This window comes from Cygnus olor, chromosome 4, assembly GCF_009769625.2.
Source record: "Cygnus olor isolate bCygOlo1 chromosome 4, bCygOlo1.pri.v2, whole genome shotgun sequence".
Lineage (NCBI taxonomy): Eukaryota > Metazoa > Chordata > Aves > Anseriformes > Anatidae > Cygnus > Cygnus olor.
Genome location: NC_049172.1, coordinates 77,766,757 through 77,786,717, shown reverse-complemented (window position 1 = coordinate 77,786,717; position 19,961 = coordinate 77,766,757). Strand labels below are relative to the sequence as shown.

The 19,961-nt window shown below is 41.8% G+C and overlaps 1 protein-coding gene across 1 annotated transcript in view; it reads left to right on the top strand.

The window, feature by feature from the left end:
- The first annotated feature begins 7,614 nt into the window (after positions 1-7,614).
- LOC121069226 (meiosis 1 associated protein) overlaps positions 7,615-19,961 on the top strand; it is a 34,897-nt gene continuing 22,550 nt past the window's right edge. The window contains exons 1-2 of the mRNA XM_040555181.1: positions 7,615-8,151; positions 16,941-17,238. Coding sequence (XP_040411115.1) covers positions 16,990-17,238 — 249 coding nt within the window. The 5' untranslated portion in view covers positions 7,615-8,151; positions 16,941-16,989. The remainder of the gene's footprint in view (positions 8,152-16,940; positions 17,239-19,961) is intronic.

The following is a 19,961-nucleotide window of genomic DNA, read 5'->3' as shown; positions in this document are numbered from 1 at the left end:
CACTGGAACAGGCTGCCCAGGGGGTTGTGGAGTCTCCTTCTCTGGAGACTTTCAAAACCCACCTCGATGTGTTCCTGTGTGACCTGATCTAGGTGTTCCTGCTCTGGCAGGGGGTTGGACTAGATGATCTTTCAAGGTCCCTTTCAATCCCTGATATTCTGTGATTCTGTGATAACTACAGCTGCAGAAGTCTGGTCCCAAAGAGACTCTGGTTCTACAGACGTTTTTGGTATGATTAACACACAAAACCTAACTTAGCCACAAAGTTCAGCTGAAGCTAAAAGAATATACAACTTTGAAAGGCAGAGCCTGGCAAAGGAATCAGTCATGACTGCAGTATGGTTGGTCTGTTGAGCTGCCCTGTTTAACTAGGAGCAGGTCATACAGTTCCAAGATACTTGCAAGAACCTCTCCTACTAAAGCTACATGCCCTACATGTTGCAGCGATGGACTTCCCCTGCACAAGCCAAGAAACTTCTCAACCAGGTGAACACACACACAACCACGAAAGCTGTCTATACCACACAGTTATCAGCCAGGTCCAGTGTGCAAGCTGCTCCAGAAGAGGCTTTAACAACCCCCCCAGAGCAGAGGTGCACAACCCTTCATGCAAGGAGAATGCTGAAGGTACTGCACTCTCCATTTACAGCTACTTCAATCCAAGACGGTTGGTGTAGGGCCAGCTTGGGGAAGATGCCTCCACCGAGAGCAATGTGCAGCTTTGGATTTTCAGACAAAGCAGGTAATTCTTCAGAGCTCAACTTCACTGTCATGCCTGACACAAGACCCCCACCAGAGACACTGTGGAGACACTCTCACTGCCAAACCACAGGTACTGAGAAAGACAAACTCTTTATGTTGCCTATCTACTAGGAGTCCAGAAACTTCAAGAAGCCAGTGGTAAACACAGCCTTTGAGGCCAAAATTGCATGTAGGCAGACCCACCCAAATTTCATGGTGTCACAAGGAAGTCAGCAGCAAGTCCCACGTAGGCACCCTATGCAGACTAACACAGATTTTTTTCAAGATCACAGGCTGGAAACTATAAACACTGTCCTCTCTCCTGATCTCAGAGCACTCCTAAAGTGCACCACAGAATGTCCCCACAACCCGTGAGAACTGGCAGTGAAAAGTTACAGCTTGTCTATGTGTGAAAAGCAGCTAGGACTACCACAAATAAACTTGTCTCTAATACTCTCAAACAGGTTCCCATGTTCAAACTTATCCTGGAACAGCAACAAGGCTTGAAATTCACTTACCAACTAGTTCAGTACAGCTTTCTTGTGAAAACAAACGCTTTCACACTAACACTACTGCTTCCTTGTGGAAACAAGCACTTTCACACTAATGCTACTGCCTCAAAAAGTAATCAAAAGAGCAGGACCAGGCAGAGGGTTTCAGTCCCATCTGTGCTTTCAATGCAGTGCCTCAACGCACATTCAAGGACCCAGGTCCTTGAATGTACACATCCTGGAGAGACACCAAGGGACCCCTGCAGAGCTAAGTAATTGCATCCCTACTGCACTTCAGGAAGCACCCTGGGAGCCCTTTGTACACCAGTCCTCACTGACAGGGAGCTGTGACCAGCAAGCAGCTTCCTTGCCAGAACTTCATGTAAAAGGAAAAAAACACATATGCTCACTTCCCCAGCCTGTGCCTCATGTAGTGGCTGGTGTAAGTACAGAGAAAGATGATGTGGCAGCATGCAGAAATGTATGAAAAACAGAGATGGGGTGGGAAGGGCTTCATCAAGCAGATGGTTTGCCCTGCCACCCCTTTGAGGCCTTGCCACCCTGCTACACACTTCAGTGAACTCCTAAGGGAGAGGCAGTTGGCCTTGTCTCACTGGCAAAGCTGCTTTTCCTGTGTAGTAAAACTGATGCTTGGATGCCATGTGTCATTCTATAGGGTAACAACATACTGGTTGCTGGTAGCAAGTCACAACAGCTGTCTTACAGGAGTTCCAAAGATGATCTGTGAAAAACCTGTATTTCAGTTACAACCCAGCCATCCTTTTGAAGAGCATGAGCTGGAAATCTTTTATCCTGAAAGCAAGCAGAGGAGCTGGGCTTTCCTCAACTAAATTCTTCCCTTCAGAGATGTTTACTATAGGTAGACAAACCTGAGTGAGTTCACAGCTAGCTAGGTTTTACACATGCATCCATCTCAGTCTCATTCAGTATTGAATTGAATAATTTATGAAGGAAATTATAAATCTCAGACTAACAAAAATCATGAAGTTATTTTAAGAAATAATATTTAATTTAAAATAATTAAGGTGTAAATAGAATTATGTTGTGGTTTAACCCAGCTGGGAGCTAAGCACCACACAGCTGTTCGCTCACCCTCCCCCCTCCCTCTCTTGGATGGGGCAGGGAATTAGAAAGAAATGAAAGTCTGTGGGTTGAGATAGAGACAGTTTATTAGGACAGAAAATGAAGGAAAATAATAATAATAATAATAATGACAATAGTACTACTACTAATAATGTGTACAAAATAAGTGACGCATAATACAATTGCTCACCACCCACTGACAAATGCCCAGCCTATCCCCAAGCAGCCGGCCCACCCCATCCCAGCTAGCCAGCCCATATAATTGTTCAGCATGACCCCATATGGTACAGAATACCCCTTTGGCCAGTTTGGGTCAGCTGTCCTGGGTCTGTCCCCTCCCAGCTCCTGCTGCACCCCTAGCCTGCCCGCTGGCAGGGTAGTGTGAGAAGCTGAAAATTCCTTGGCTTAGTGCAAGCATTGCTCTGCAACAATTAAAACATCAGCGTGATATCAACATTATTCTCATCCTAAATCCCAAACACAGCATCATACCAGCTACTAGAAGGAAAATTAACTCTATACTAGCCAAAACCAGGACAAATTACTAATCATTTTTCATGGGGGTGACAAATCTGAAACTGCTCAGGAAATATTATAATTTTGTACCTCAAAATTTGGTCTCAGTTGCCTTTTCTAAACAAATGTCATCCCATACATGCTTTCACTCTCCAAGATATCTAAGCATGTATTAAATCATTTGTGAGCAAAGATACACCTTGTTTTTTAGATTGGAATCCTTTGTATGCAAATAGTTTGAGAATATAGAAAGATAAATTGATTTATATTAAATGCTGAAAGTTCTAAACTGCAGCCCATAACCTGCAATGTATCTATATAATGAAAATCAGTCTCCAATACTTCTAAAATTCACAGAGAACTATGCGGGGAGAGTGTGGAGTTACAAAACATGCAAGAATCTCTCCATAGAGCCAGTGAACCCCACAGGCTGGTAGGCTAAGGAACAGAGAGAATTTTTGCAACAGAAGTACAAGAGAAGCAGTCTTGCATCTTAGGTAGATGAATAATGTATTAAACAGCTGGAGCTCCTCTACAGTGTGAGGATCTAGGTGAAAGATTGATAAAAGGGAGGGTGGATTATGGACAACAAGCAGTGGACCTTTACTTTTGTAAGACAGGCTAATATCTACAAGTAAATTACAAGGCAAGTAACTTTAAGATTACTGAAAGATGCCACAGAGACAGGCTAAATGTCATTTCAGAACATGATACATGCTAAATACCCCTTCTAGTTTTCAAAAACTAGAACTGATAATTAAAACTACTCGCAAATAGTTCGTAAAAAAACTCCAATCATGCAAGCACTGTCAAGCATGGTGCTTTTTCTTATACTTTCTTTGTAATTCTGCAGAAAAAAAAAAAAAAAGTGAAAGCTCCATGATGAAGTAGACAGGACAGCTAAATACGCAGTACTGGGTATGTTTCTCATTTTAACAGAATCCCTTCTTAGGTATTTGAATACAAACTATGGCTTCTTTTTGTCACCTTAGAAAGAGAAGGGGAGAGGAGGGGAGGGAGAGAGAATGAGGGAGAAGAAAAGGCAAATGTATTCTGAGACATTCAGAGAGTGAAGGCGATTGTATAGACCCTGTCCAAGTAGGCAGAGCAGTATGCCTATAATTCTGGCAAGGACGAAATACATTGAATTTAGCAAATGTGGTTTTGACAGGAAACCCCAGGAAAACCTGTTACATCACCCGAGTATATGAAAGCTAGTACAACAAGAATGGCACTCAAAGCTGTGGAAAATAACACCTTTATGACAAGGCAAGTGGAGGAGTCAAAGAAAATGTTTCCCTGGGCCAGCAAGTTCCTGCACAGCCTTGAAGAGAGACGGAGTTGCTTCATAGTTCTGGAGACCTACGGCCATGATGGGCTGTTACCCTATGCTGCTCAGAAAAATTTTTATTCAAGCCTATTCTAATCTATTACTCCTGCCTTCAGCCCATGGAACTACCATGACCTATGCAATAATTTCTGCACTAGCTTTTTATATATGACGGATCTTTTCTTTTTACCTGTCACAGACACTGAAGTTACTCACCTTTCTTCTCTTTAAACTTCACTTTTTGTACTGTCCTCATTCCATCATAGCCTTGAGATCTCTGCCTCATATTCTTCCATTCTCCTAACTCACCGTTGCTCACAACAGCCATGTGTTTTAAGAATGTATGCTTGAAAAGCACCTTCTCACCCAGAAAGCTCATTCATTGCTAGTGCAGAAGTCACTTACATATTATTTACCATATTATCAGGTTCTATTTTAAGGTACATATGATGCTTTCCCAGCTACAGCTGGTAGGAGGAAATGGGGCTGGATCTGACAGTGGCGAGGCTGCCACATCTCCATGCCTCCAGGCCCAAACAGTTGTGGAGCTGAGCACGTTCCCAGCAGGCAAATACATGCAGAGCATGTGTACAGAACATGAATATATACATATACACAGCTGGCCACATAAATCACAGACATCCAGAGTGTTCACACCAACACAGACTGCACCAATGTCTCATCTGGCTCCCTGCTCTTGCAGTATGGAAGTCCGCTGGCAGAAATATATAAATATATGCACACACACATATATCTATCTCCACATTTCCAGTGTAGATGCCTCCAGCAGCTGGGCTCAATGTGGCATCTGGGCATCTGAGCCCCCAAGGCAGCAGCCTTGCTCCAGTGGCTGCACAGATCATTGTGTACACACACACATTATGTGCACACCCATGTAACACATGCACGCAGCTGACCAGTACTCCCCTTGTCCCTACAACAACCGGCTCCTTCTGCAGTCTTGCCCATTGAGATCCACACACCCCTTGCTCCCAGGCCATTTCCCCTGTTCACTGGCTTATCGAGCTTGCTCTTTCCTAACCACCATATGCTCATTTGCACACCCGCACACACTTCAGTTGCTGCCCCCTGGACACAGAAGCCTCCAAGCCATGGTCTGGCTCCAGCTGCTGGTACTTAGCCCTCCATGCACACATGTGCACACAGCGTAGAGCCCTCACCAGGAGAGAGTTAGGATCCAGAACAATTTATGACAGTAAGCTATGGGCTGAGTGTATCATTTTCAACCATTATCATGATTCTTAAGAACCCAGGATTAATCACAGAATCACTGAATGGTTTAGTTTGGAAGGGACCTCAAAGCCCACCCAGTTCCAAACCCTCTGACATGGGCAGGGACACCTCCTACCAGACCAGGTTGCTCAAAGCCCAATCTCATCCCACTATTTTGGGAGAGCTTGGTCAGACTAAGGCCCTGTATGCCCAGTATGCTATTTCTGGCAGTGGTCAGGAAGAGATGTTGATAGCAGGAATGTAAGAACTGAGCACATACAGATGATAATTTCACTGAATCATCTTTCCAGTAATCTTCAGTTTATGAACTCTTTCTAGGACAAAGGTTTTATCTCCATCTTTCCATTTAACAGGCACTGAAGGTGTCTCATATCATGAGTTAATTGGATTAGATTTGGAACTAATTCATGGTTTTGGCCTCTACACCATCCATCCCCTGCCTATGAATTCCAGAATTTAAGTATGCCCTGTATAAGAAATTATTTCTTTTTGCTTGTTTTAAACTTTGGTCAGATCATTTTACTCAATGTCTTCTACCTCTTTTTAAATATAAATATGAATAAACTTTTGTTTGCTTTCTCAATGCCATTCATAATCTTACATGCTTCTATCATGTATGCCCTCAGGTGTTTCTTTCAGAAGCTGAGGAATCAGTCTATTTAATCAGTTCTTATGCAGAAACTGTGACACGCATTTCATAACCCTTGGTTTTCCCCAACTTTTTCCAGTCTTGCTTTACCTCTTGAAAGATGCAAGGACCAGAAAGGCATGAATTCTCTAAAAGTAGCTTTACAGTGGACTTATGTAATGCAAAATTGTTTTCTGCAATGCTGATCACTTGTATTCTCCTGTCTACAATCTCCTTTTTGTTCCATGTTTGAACAATGTTCAGTGTCATTAAGCCCTGCTAGATGACTGTAACATTGGTGATGTGATACAAATAAATAATATAAATATAAATATAAATAATAAGAATACACTATTATTACTAATAATAATCCAGGTTCAGAGACTCCAGCCAAATATTCCCTGAAAGAAGAAGAAAGAAACAGACAAAAAACATTCTAATGGTTATATACATTTCTGGCTTCAGCTTCCAGTCATTGGATTTGTTCTTCTGATAAAAACTCTTCTGCAGTAGGATACAGAGACGATGCACTTCTGTACTTCTAATTTCAAAGTTCCTTATCTAGATAATCAAGGATAGCACTGCCTCTCTTAACAATTGTGTCGGTCTGAGATGTTCTATAATTTTCATACTGATCCCAAATTCTCTTCTGGCTTCCCACAGATATGCTACAACCTGCAAATAGGATTTACATGTTTCTATTCCAGCTGATCTGTATTTATCATTATGTACTGCTGTGGTCATTGTATTATCTATAATCTCCACCCACAATGACGATGAACATCTATACAAATGAATGATAAAGACATGGGAGGTAACAGATTCTTGTAGCATCTGATAAAAAATACAGCTGATGAGGTATCAGAATGTAATAGACATTTGAGACATTTATTCATTGAGGACATATGCATTTTAGTTTATTTTATAATTTTAAGATCATTATAATTTTAAGATCTTTATTTAATAGGCATATTTAGTTTATAAATTCTAGTTTTCTGAAAGGATCATCACTGATCGTCCAGCAGGGCTAGGTCCTTTGTGGTCCATTGTGGCCAGCAGGGCTAGGGAAGTGATTGTCCCCCTGTACTCAGCTCTGGTGAGGCCGCACCTCGAGTACTGTGTTCAGTTTTGGGCCCCTTGCTACAAGAAGGACATCAAGGTGCTCGAGCGAGTCCAGAGAAGGGCAACGAAGCTGGTGAGGGGTCTGGAGAACAAGTCTTACAAGGAGCAGCTGAGGGAGCTGGGATTGTTCAGTCTGGAAAAGAGGAGGCTCAGGAGCGACCTTATCGCACTCTACAGGTACCTTAAAAAAGGCTGTAGCAAGGTGGGGGTTGGTCTATTCTCCCATGTGCCTGGTGACAGGACAAGAGGGAATGGGCTAAAGTTGCGCCAGGGGAGGTTTAGGTTGGATATTAGGAAGAACTTCTTTACTGAAAGGGTTGTTAGGCATTGGAATAGGCTGCCCAGGGAAGTGGTTGAGTCACCATCCCTGGAAGTCTTTAAAAGACGTTTAGAAGTTGAGCTTAGTGATATGGTTTAGTGGAGGACTTGTTAGTGTTAGGTCAGAGGTTGGACTAGGTGATCTTGGAGGTCTCTTCCAACCTAGATGATTCTGTGATTCTGTCGTTCTGTGATTTTAGCTTGAGATCTCCCACGTATTCTTAGACTAAAATACCTTCTGAAAATTTATATTTTCCTTTACACGTTCATTTCCTAATGGATGAAAGAAAAAGGGAACAGACAAAAAGCAGCTACTTGGATGCAGAAACGACTGTCAGTCCTTTCCTCTTCAGCCTTATAGGTCTACCTACATGGGTCTACATGGTCCTATGTTCGCCTGTGAATGCCCATGTGTGCACAAGCATGCCTGTACCTGACAATGCGTGCCTATGACCTTGTGTGCATGTCCAGGAGTGCCTTGAGCACGTGTGTGGTGCCTGCTGCGAGCAGTGGCATATGTGCCAGTGGGCGTGTGCAGCATGGTCCTGGCCTGTGGGAGGAGAGCTCTGGCCCAGCATGGCTGCTCTGCTGAAGCCTACCTGAGCAGTGAGGGCCGGACAGCTCTGCCCGACTGGACTGCTGTGCAGGTAACCTCAGCGCCAGCTCTGCTGTGCTGGGCTCTGCTGTGCTGTGCTGTGCTAGGCTCTCCTCTTGCCCCAGGCGCAGCATCACTGCCCACGGAGGCCCCTCACAAGCCTAGGCTGGATGCTGCCCTGGGCATGTCCCACAGTGCATGGCCCAGCCAGGCCCAGTGTTGCTCGATGGGCATGTCCCCCAGGGTAGGGTCCCCACAGTGGGGGGAAGCTCTCTCCTGGCCCTCCTCACAGTGTTTCTGGAGGATGAACAGCCCAGGCACTGTTTCATTTAATGCAATGTACCCATTTTCTATGAACCCTGCCATGTTAGATGCATGCCCTTGTTCTGTGGCCCCCACCATAGGGAAAACCACAGAGGATATACCATTACACCAGCACTGCAGCCTTACAGACGCAACTTGCAGTGGGGGATGTTGCCCAGTTTAGAGACCTGCAAATCTCTTTAGAGAGAACAACTGCCACAGCCTTTTCAGCACTTCCCTGTTTGCAATGTGGGACATGCAGTTAACGTGCAGATTTTATAGTGTCTGTCTTGTGGACCAGAGGACAAGTGCAGCAGGCAGCTGGGGGTTATATTCCCTCATTCTGAGTATCCAGTCACAGGACTTGTGAATGGGGTAGCATTGCTTTCTAAAGCTGTCCGCAAAATAGTACAGGAAATATAAACCTATGAGAAAAAAGTTATGGTGAGACTGCAGATTGAGTGACTCTGAGGTCACATCCAGCATACAAGGGGGTTGTGTTATAGCATGTGGTCTAAACACACAGCACTGCCTTTGTAAGCAGTAGGCATACATTAATATTGTAGGGATTTTATTCTTGATATTTAATTTAACACATGAATAGTGCTTTTTGCCACCTATATTCGGTAAAAAAATCCTAAAAAAATCCTAAGCTATATGTTATTGATAGTCATAGTGAAAAATACATACACTAATGCATATTGAATACATATTGAGTACTACTTATACTTATGAGCTTTGGTTTATCATTTGAGCTTAGAGTATTCTGTACTCCCAACTGTCATATATGACAAATTCCATTCAATAGTAATAAGGAAGTATGAGTTCCATTAGAAATATGTGAGATGCCATCTGAAATGTTTTATATAATGTGAATGAAATATGAACAGAAATGAAATAAATATGCACAGAAATGTTCAAAATGGAGTGGCTGCAGAAAAGAGTTACTAGGATAAGCAGGGGAAATACAGAAACTATTTTATGAGCTATAACTAGAAAGTTGAGCAGGGATATGGTTTTTGTCTATAAATATGTAAATTGTGCAAAAAGTGAGACAGGAGAAAAGAAAGAGAAAGATAATGCTGGCACAAGAACAACAGGGTAAAATGACCAGACACCACACATTTAGGACGGAAATTACTGGAAAGCTTCTTGTCACTCAAGCACTCAGGCTTAGGAAAAGTCTGTCTGTCAATAGTAACAGTGGGACAGGAAGCCTTACACTACTACGAGCTTGACCTTGGTTCCAGGGAAAGTTATGCAGCAGATCATCTTGGGTGAGATCACACGGCACTTGCGTGGCATCCAGGGGATCAGGCCGAGCCAGCACAGGTTCACAAAAGGCAGGTCGTGCTAGTCCAACCTCATCTCCTTCTATGACCGTGTGACCAGAATGGTAGATGAGGGAAGGGCTCTTGATGTAGTCTACTTAGACTTCAGCAAAGCCTTTGACACAGTCTCCCACAGTATTCTCCTGGGGAAACTGGCTGATTGTGGCCTGGACAGGTATACTCTTCTCTGGGTAAAGAACTGGCTGGAGGGCCATGTCCAGTGGGTTGTGGTTAATGAAGTTAAGTCCAGCCGGCATCCCATTACAAGTGGTGTCCCCCAGGGGTCAGTACTGGGGCCTATCTTGTTTAATATCTTCGTTGACAGCCTAGATGAGGGGATAGAGTGTACCCTCAGTAAGTTTGCAGATGACACCAAGCTGGGAGATGGTGTCGATCTGCCTAAGGGTAGAGTGGCCCTTCAGAGGGATCTGGATAGACTGGACTGCTGGGCTGAGGCGAATGGGATGAGGTTCAGCAAGGCCAAGTGCTGCGTCCTGCACTTTGGTCACAATAACCCCATGCAACGCTATAGGCTTGGGGCAGAGTGGCTGGAAGACTGTGAAGAGGAAAAGGATCCGGGAATGTTGATCAATGCTTGGCTGAACATGAGCCGGCAGTGTGCCCAGGTGGCCAAGAAGGCCAATGGCACCCTGGCCTGTATTAGAAATAGAGTAGCCAGCAGGAGCAGGGAGGTGATCGTCCCCCTGTACTCAGCTCTGGTGAGGCTGCACCTCGAGTACTGTGTTCAGTTCCAGGCCCCGCACTACAACAAAGACATCAAGGCCAAGTAGTGTGTCTGGTGAAGGGTCTGGAACACAAGTCCTGTGAGGAGTGGCTGAGGGAACTGGTGTTGTTTAGTCTGGAGAAGAGGAGGCTCAGGGAAGGCCTCATCGCACTCTACAACTTCCTGAAGGGAGGTTGTGATGAGGAGGGGGTCAGTTTCTTCTCTCAGGTAACTAATGATAGAACTTGAGGAAATGGCCACAAGTTGTGCCAGGGGAGATTAAGATTAGATATCAGGAAAAACTTTTTCTCTCAAAGAGTGGTCAGGCACTGGAACAGCCTGCCCAGGGAGGTGCTGGAGTCACCGTCCCTGGTGGTATTCAGGAAGTGCCTGGACGAGGTGCTACGAGATATGATTTAATAGCTTAATGGGTAGTATTGGTGATAGGAGGACAGTTGGACTAGATGATCTTGTAGGTCCTTTCCAACCTTGTGTTTCTATGATTCTATGATACTTTGAGTTTTGATGAGTTAATAATGGAACTGCATGACATACTAACTGTGGTAATAAGGAACGATTCACTGAGGAATCCTATATTGCTAATACAGTGTGAGGTTAGTGTCTTATATCCTATCATGAAACTGCTTCTAGAATAACCTGAAGTTGTATCACTGGAGATATATTGCAACTGGCCATTAATGCAGAGTGCAACCTTCAAAAGACTGTCAAGTGCTTTGGAGGTAGGAAGGAGTATAGAAACACAGCCCCCTGCTATATGATTCTGTCCTGGAGCTGACAGAAACCCTGGTATGTTTACTTTGTTTCTTGCACTGATTTTTATGTGGTAGCAGAAAGGGTTTTGAAGAAGGAGAAATTGGAGCAGGAGACTGGCTGCTCTCCACAGCGTAGTCCCCTGCAAACTGCAGACTTCCTTTGTAAATCTAGCATGAGTTTTTCTGTGTGAAGCAGCATTAACTCATGCTAGGCCATCTGCATTATTGTGTGGCTGTTGGGCAGCTGACAGCGGAAGGGAGGCCATAGCACTTGGGAACCGGTCTGCAACACAGGCCCGGGAGCAAACTGCTCCTGCAGATGCCAGCCTGGGAAGCTGTGAGGGCGTCTTCTGGCTCTCCTCTACCAGCTGCTGCCTCTGCACAGGGGAGGCTTGAGAGAAGCTGCCATCTGCAGTTTTCCAGCCCTACTTCCCAAACCCTTCCTGCAGCAGATTTGGTCTAATTCATCATCCCACTGCTCGCAGTCCACCAGAATTTGGTGTTGATGCAGAAAGAGAAGACTAAGTTTTTAGGACTGTCATTCATAATAGCAGTGTCACATGTGGTTGCTCAGGTGCAGGCCCTGTCCAGTCATGGCTGGGAAGATCCTGCATGGACTACAGCAGAACCCATGCCACAGTGTTAGATTTCTGGGTCTCGCCCAGACCAAGGAATTACTTTTCCTGGCCAGCTGGAAGTACAAAAAGAACAGTGTTACCTTAAATCCTACCCTCTTTATCGTGTCAGTCCTCTGATCTGGGTTACAATGCAGCAGCTGCTTCCACTGAGGGCACACAAACCAGCATTTGCTCCTGGTGCCATGTAACTAAGTTGCTGCTTTAAAAAACAGGAAGAGATCACTCCTCTGTTGAAGCTGCTGTGGTTATTGCCACTCATCCTTTCATACACCAGATTAACGACTAGGAAAGACATCTAGAATGTGGGAGGTATGCATTCAAGGATGAAGAGTTCACGGAAGATAACCCACCTCTCAGGAAAGTGCCCTAACCATTTGGTTAGAGGGTATTTGAAGGTGTGATGTAAGGGAAATGACTGTTCCCTCATGTTCAATCCTGCTTCATTGTGTTGAAAAGGATTCAAGATGCCTTGTGGCAGCGAGTAGGAGAAAGGAAGAAATAAAAATGAGCCTGCCTGTAAGGCATTACCATGGAGCATAATTTCAGTCTGCTCTGATATGTGCATGTATCTCACAGTGATTTCATATACACTTACTAAAACACCCTCAGTGATGTTTGCCTGTCTACAGTTATGTTCTGAGGCTTATGAATTATTCAGGTTTAATCCATTTAATGTGTATGTTGACTTCATATCATTCTAGTTTCTTAATCAATTTGCCAGGCAAGATAAAGCATCTGCCTTATGAAGTTTTATTAATCGTACATATAATCTCATCAAAAAGATATTACAATACCTAAAAAATTTTAATTCTGAGAGTGCAAGCACATCACTCAAGCAGAAGTCCCTTATGATAACACAGTGTTCCTCAGAGCATTCTTGATGGGTTTTATGAGTCGGCTGGTTGTTCTATAGCAGCAATTGGGCATATGCATTATACATCAGCTTGTCCTTATCTGTCAAGACAGTGGTTGATAAGCATCCACAATCATTTGCTGCATTATTTGTAGCGATTCAGAATTAGACAATGGCTTTTTTTCTAAACTCCTATAACATCATAATTCCTTTCTGTTTAAGAAAAAAATAAATCTGCAAGGGTGATAATGACTGATTTTAATGTTATGATAAAGTACCTATTCTTACTAAGAGTTGGTGATTTTATCTCAATAAAAACACAACCCCAAAGCCTTGTATTGGCTATTAACATTGATGTACAGGAGAACATGCAATGTCTGTTGTTATATAGGATCCTGAATAATTTCAGTAGCTTGATTATATGCTAACTTTGTTAGTTTGATTTTATTCTTCTGTTCATCCTGACTTTTTTAAATAAATGTCTTCCCATCTGGGCTTGGTAGATAAAAAGGTACACCAGAGGCTGTCCACACTACTTAGACACTTCAATGTTTGTGTCTTCTATAAATTCTGTATGGTAAATCTTTATGTATCTTCTGATCTCTACTTAATTAGAACTCAAGTGGAAAATTTTTGACTGAATAATCCTCATTTATATATATTATCTGCAATTTCTCCATTTACTGTCTCTTAATCTATTTATTGAGGAGTTACATTGCTTTTTATAGTGATATGGTGACTAAAAGCAAGTGTGTTTAAATTAAATGCCTCTTAGAGATCAGATTATACTCTGTTGAAACCCCTATGCCTGTGTATAATCCCACTAAAATCCACTGATCAATGAGATCTATTTTCCATACTTACGCTAATATTTTTAGGTTTGCTATTGACTATGCATCATATCACTGTTTCTATTAATTTGCCTGTTACATACATTATGACAAATGGGCTATTGCTATTTGAATCATGTTGCATGCTCTTTGTTTAAACAAGAACGTTATGGTTACTGTGGAGCTTGCACAGCTCTGAGATGAGCTAAAGGTTCAGAATGGTTCAAAGAGCTCCAGGGCACAAAGATCCTCTTCCTAAAGTGTAAAACATGCAGACCTAGCAGCTGAACTTAATATCCACTCTAGTCACAAATGGAAATCAGAATAATTAGTCATCAGTGCTTTCTTCTAAATGCAGATCAAAATATTTATTGAACACCATTTCTGCTTGGTTAAAGAAAAAAATATCCATATAAATTAATAGCAGGTTTATACCACTTCTGGGCTGTCTTTTGCTCTTGATGTGTTTAAAGAGTAGCTTTTATGCTTTAATAGTTTAAAGAATAAGTTTTTATTGTCCTTAAGCCTGTTAACTGATACTGTTTGTTGGTGCCTTTTGTTCACCATTTTAAAAGCTTTTCCTCACCAATAGTTTGTATTCCTTATTATTGCATATTGAGGTTTTCTTAGTTTATTTGTGTACTTCTCTGTAAATAGGCCACTGTCAAAGTAGGTCTGTGGGGCTTAGCTACCCAATAAGGTATTCTTAAGTTAAACTCATTATTCACATTTATTGGTTTTGTGTTTTGTGTTTTTCTTTCTTTCTTTTTTTTTTTTTCTTTTCACTCCCACTTAAATTGAGGTTGAATCCAAGTTTGCTGACTTATTTATTAGAAAGAAAATGGAAACTGTCCTCAGTATTTGTCTTCCTGCATTGAGCAAAATGTACATTACCGTTAGCAACTAGCTTTGACAGCTAATAAGTTCTGTTTTATTGAGCAGTAAGCTAATGTTATATGAGATGCTAGAAGAGTTTTCACTCATGCACACTGAATTATGGTGTAATCCCTTAGGCTAGGCTCTCTGTCAGTTCACTTGCTACTTTAATGAAGATGTGATTTTACCATAGCAACCAATTAGACTATTATACAGAATTCTTTGGTTAGACAACCTTTTCTTTATCAGCTGAAGGAATTTCATTTCTTCATAACTGTGGTCTGTCAATTAATCTCTGCTTAGCAATATTCATATGATTTATGTGCAGCTCTCTGCACAATATTTAACATACAGAGTAAACTGCCCACCTCTCTTACAGCCTACATCAGTTACCCTTAGTCTAAGAACATAGCTGATGAGGGATCCGTTTTACCAGGGCACCTTAAAACAGGCATAGTTCTGTGAAGTGTCAAGAGTGAAGACTTCATTCAAATTCAGAAAAAGTGTATTTTTCAGTATCAAAGTTCAGTTTTCCATCTCAAACCAAGACAAACCAGAGCCAACTTTTCTAGACTTCTGACTGTAGGATAGATTTTGTTTCTTTGTTTGAGAAAGCATTAGGTGCTTGCAGAGATGAGTAGTACAAAGCCTCATCACACAAAAAAAAGATACAGACAATTCTTTTTTTCCAGATTCAGTGAAGTAATTTAGTAAACTTTACTGTATATTGTACAGCTTCAAAAGAGACACTGATTAAAGTGTTATCTGTTTTTCACTTTCCAATAAAATTGTATCAGGTTACTAGTCAAAACAAAGCAAGATACACACACATGTACATGATATTTATAAAATATTTTCACCAGTTCTGAACTGTTAGCCTCAGTTTTGAAATTCAGTCTGTGATCACTCTGTTTTGACATCATTGACAGACATCCTAGAAATACATTTTTTTGTTGTTGGTGGTGGGTTTTTGTGTTCATTTTTGTTTTCGTGATGATACTTAAATTAGATGGAAACGCATTTCTTGTTCTTTTCAAGGCCAAGTGAAGAGCAGATTCTGGGCAGCATCTCTGTTCACAATGGAGGAAGGAAAAGAATTTTTAGTAGGAAAATGCTGGCTTTAGTGCTTAAGATGTATGTACTGAAGGGAAGGTGCCGGGGGGATGACACACAGAAGTCACATTCAAGGTCTGTGGAAAAGCATAGGTGAATACTTTGCCTCCAAACCTTTGAGCCAAACTATGAGGTGTTCACACTGGACTCAGGGCCGAATGGTTTCTCTGCCTCATACTCTGTAAGGCATGGGAAAGACACAAGACCTCTTTTACAGCATGATCCTTCTCTTTCTTGCTTCTGCTTATCATTTCTCAAAAATAGTCAAATTTTCTTAAATATTGTGGGGAAGTCTCTCAAAACAGCACCAGCCTTAACAGCACCTTATGCATGCAAAAGTGCAGTTGTGCTTCCAGATGAAAGGGTGGATATTTGAAAGAAAGCATACAAAAAGAGGTCCATGTGCTTTGTTCTTGTACCAGGTGATCTGTGGTTTCTCAGGGCACTGGAACAAGCACCACCTCTCTTCCCACACACACGGGATCCAAGAAATCAGGAGCCTTCTGCTTTGCTTTGCTTCCTTGTGCAAGCTGTTGTCTGCAATGCTGACAGCTCCATCAAGCTGTTCTGACGAATCTCTGCATCGTTTGGCACAGCTCTGTGACGCACATTAAGCACATCCACCTCCATACATAGTATTCCCAGTGTCTCTAGCCAGTTCTGGGAATCAAAGCTGGTGCTTGGCTGGAAAATACTTTCTGTTGGCGTTTCTGACATTCCAGATTTTTACAGTTTGCTGTACTCCATGTGCTTGAACAGTATGAGATACTGCAGGCAACCTTAGTGCTATATTTATTGAGGCTTTTGTTAATGCAGAGAGCTAACTTTGTGTGTTAGAAACTCCAAAGAAAGGTTGGCTCTGCATGGTTCACAATGTAAAACTGATGTATATGCATTATTTTATTTCTGCATCGTGATGGCCTTTTTTGGATATGACAGCTACTTGTCTCATCAAGGAGTGGGGGCTGTGCTCTAATCAGGATACTGGGTATGATCGCTTGGCCACTGCAGAAGCAGGAGTACTAGTTCAGAGTCTTTTTATCCACCAGCTGTTGGAAATCACTGCTGTGCTGGAGATCGTTGCCACACACCTGAGTCATACTGGAGGATTGTATCACATAGCTCATCCATGGGCTAGGCGTGGCTGTGCTAGCAACATTAGTTGCTCCAGTTATAGCTGCACAAGTATATTTGCTATGCATCTTTTTTGGTTGATCCATTTTGTTTTCCGACCTTATGCATTTTCCCTTATATTTGCATGGGTTTATCCTAAAGTATGGACAAATACTTTGGTGAAAGCTATTGAGGTCTAATTCACTACTGTTTGCTATGTCTCACATTGCTTTCAAGTGAATTGGAAAAGGAGAGCCTCACTCATTGATATTTGTTAATTTTTCCAGCTTAGATGCAGAAGGGTAACTGGACGTCTACTACCTATGTTCAGAAGCCATGAATTCCAGAAAATTACTCTCAGAAACACGGAGAACATTTCCTGATACTAAAGCACACTGCCAGCAACCAGCACGGATTCTCATTGTGGATGTCACATCAGCTTCCTGGGCCAACACTTGTTCTGTACTCTCTGAAGCTCTGGAAAACACACTCTGTTTGGCATGCAGATTGACAGGTCCCTGCCGTGTTCCCCTCCTTAGCCTCTATGTGGTGCAGAACCAGCAGGAATGTTTGCTTCCCTTTGTGGTAAGTGTGAAATTATGTCTCTTGGGATGTAGCAAACATGAATACAATATGTTGTTGCAGCTCAGTAAAGAAAGTTATGATTTACTACAAATTTATATTTAAAAAAATAATCATTCTCAAAGAGCAAAGCCTGTTAGACTTCATGGAAGAAGTGAGTTTTATGAGAGAATGGTGTTTAAAAGGAGAAGGTTCATGTTTTTGATCTGTGAAGTTGCTCATGTGCATAAATTAGGTTTTGTGCTGTTCCTTTCTGTACCATCTGTTGCACTCTCCCACATGCTACTTCCTGCACTGCCTGTGCTGCTTCAAACTTACCAATCACATCTCCACAACTGCAATAATTTGGATGGTGAAATTGCCTGTATACCAGTTGATTATACAAATATTACCACTCTGGGAGGTGTTCCAGATCTTTAAGGGGAAAGGATCAGAATTCAAAGTATTTTTGCCAAATTTGAGAAATATCCTGAAATATCCTGATCTAAGTCAGTAAGAACAAGTACTTCATTCACATAGGGCTATGCAACAGAATAAACACAGACGGAGAATTAGTAGCAGCTCTACAATAGAAGTTTGGGTTTGGAAAGCATCATAAACTTCATGGGAATCTATGAAGTCATCCTACTGCGGTCATACTGAGCACTCTCATTTATGTAAGGTAGTATGAACACCCAGTATGAACCCTTCCACTTTATTCAGCCATGGTAAAAACATTCTGAAATATTTTGTCAAGTTTTCACATCTCAAGAGAGGCAGAGGCCAACTGGAAAAAATCAAAGGCCAACACTAACGATGAATTTAGAAAATGGGATCTGCAAGGAGACTGTATTAAATGGCATTGTTCATTTTGCAGAATGGGTTATAGAGAACATGACAGGATAACTAAGATGTCACCAGAAGAACATTTACTGGGGAGATTGTGAAATCACTTTGATTAGGGTCTTTAAGAACAGGCACTTCTTAGGATGAATTTAGATATAATCCATTCTGGCATGGAAATATGGGATGGACTAGGCATTCTGTATCACAACTTGTTCCAGGCCTGTTTTCTGTGGTTTTGCATTTTGTCCAAGTTAATTTCTAAGTGTTTAGGGCCAAACACCTGCTTTTTTATTTATTAGGAAAGTCCTGACACTGTTCCAACCTGTGCTGGCTGAAAACAAACTCAGATCTCATTCAATAATCATGGATCACTAGAGTATGATCACACAATCCCCCTGCTTGCCCTCATATGAATCATATGAATCTTCTGCCGCTTATGATAGATTCTCTTTTTATGTAAAAAACAACTCCTCATTCTGATAATCATAGTTTTTTTTTGTTGGTTTTGTTTTGTTTTTTAAGACAGAGAAACCCTGCCTATTATATATTATATTTCACTAAAATAGCCATACTCCGTTAAAGCATTTTCTCCAGAAAGACATGAAGTTTTGATCTGAAGATATTACAAGATAGACAATAATCTACTTCTGTTGATAATTTCTTTCACTGGTTAATCATTGTCATTGCAAAACTTGCACCCAGTTTCTAATTTGCATTTATTGGCTTTAGCTTCCAGGGATTTGTTCATATATTTCCTCTTTTGGCTAGATTGAAAAACCTGCATATATCTTATTCTTTCTTCCTCTAGAGATAATCAGGTTCCCCTGTAATCTTCTAGCTGGTAAATGAAAGAGAACAAAATATGAGTCTAACTGCAAGGCATTTTCATAGTCACTTAATAACTTCCAAGCCCTTCTCTGTATTCACTCTTCTGTCTTTTTCAAAGTTGATTCAAAATATGGTCACTGAGATTGGATGCTACATTCCAATACCAGTCTCAGCAATGCTGTAAAGAGAGCTAAAAAGTATCCCCTCCTTCTGTTTTCTTGACTGGTAATCACATCAACTCTTTTGCCATAATGTTGTGTTTTTCTGGGACTTGTCCAAGCCAGCAAAGTGTGCACCCAAGCGCATGGAGTTCTTACCCAAAGACTTGAGCCAGTACCGCACGCCATGTTGATAGGCACAGCCCTCCAGTTTTGCCTGGGTGTTCTGCCTACTAAGCCATCTCTATTTAAACATCTGCTGATGTACTGAGGGCTGTTTTTCAGAACTGTTCTTTCCCTTTTAGGGACAGTAAAGTATAGCAGGATGGCTATCTTTGATGGACCTAATTTTGTTATAAATGATTTCTGGTCCTCTGCAGCTTCTTAGTACTGGACCAGTTTTATATCTCTGTCTGCTAAACATCTATTCCATTTCACCCTTCTCCAGAAATACTAGTGCTCCTTCACTTTTTCTGTACTTCTGAATGTACCCATTTGTGTCAATAATGCATGTTTATCACTTGAATTTTTTGATCTAGCTAGAGAATAACTTGATAGTTCTCAGTGAGAAACCAAGATAGATATATATTGGAGGTTGCTTATTAGACAAATCATATGAAGTCAGGAACCCCCCAGAGCTGAAAACAGAGGCTGGGAGAGTACATGAGGAAGTGTCATATATGGTTGCCCTTTTTTCATTCTTCCCCAGGCACATGTTTAGAGTCTGCGTTCCTATTGATCTCCCCTAATGGCCTAACTCTAAGATCTCCAAAAAGCTTCCCTGGAAAGGGAGAGGTGATGCCAAAAAAAGGGAAACTAGGAATAAAGTAAATAACCATGGAGGACAACAGGTGGTGACACGAGGGGAAGTGAACATTGAAGGGTCAGAAACTTTAACGTGTAAGTGGGTAAGGA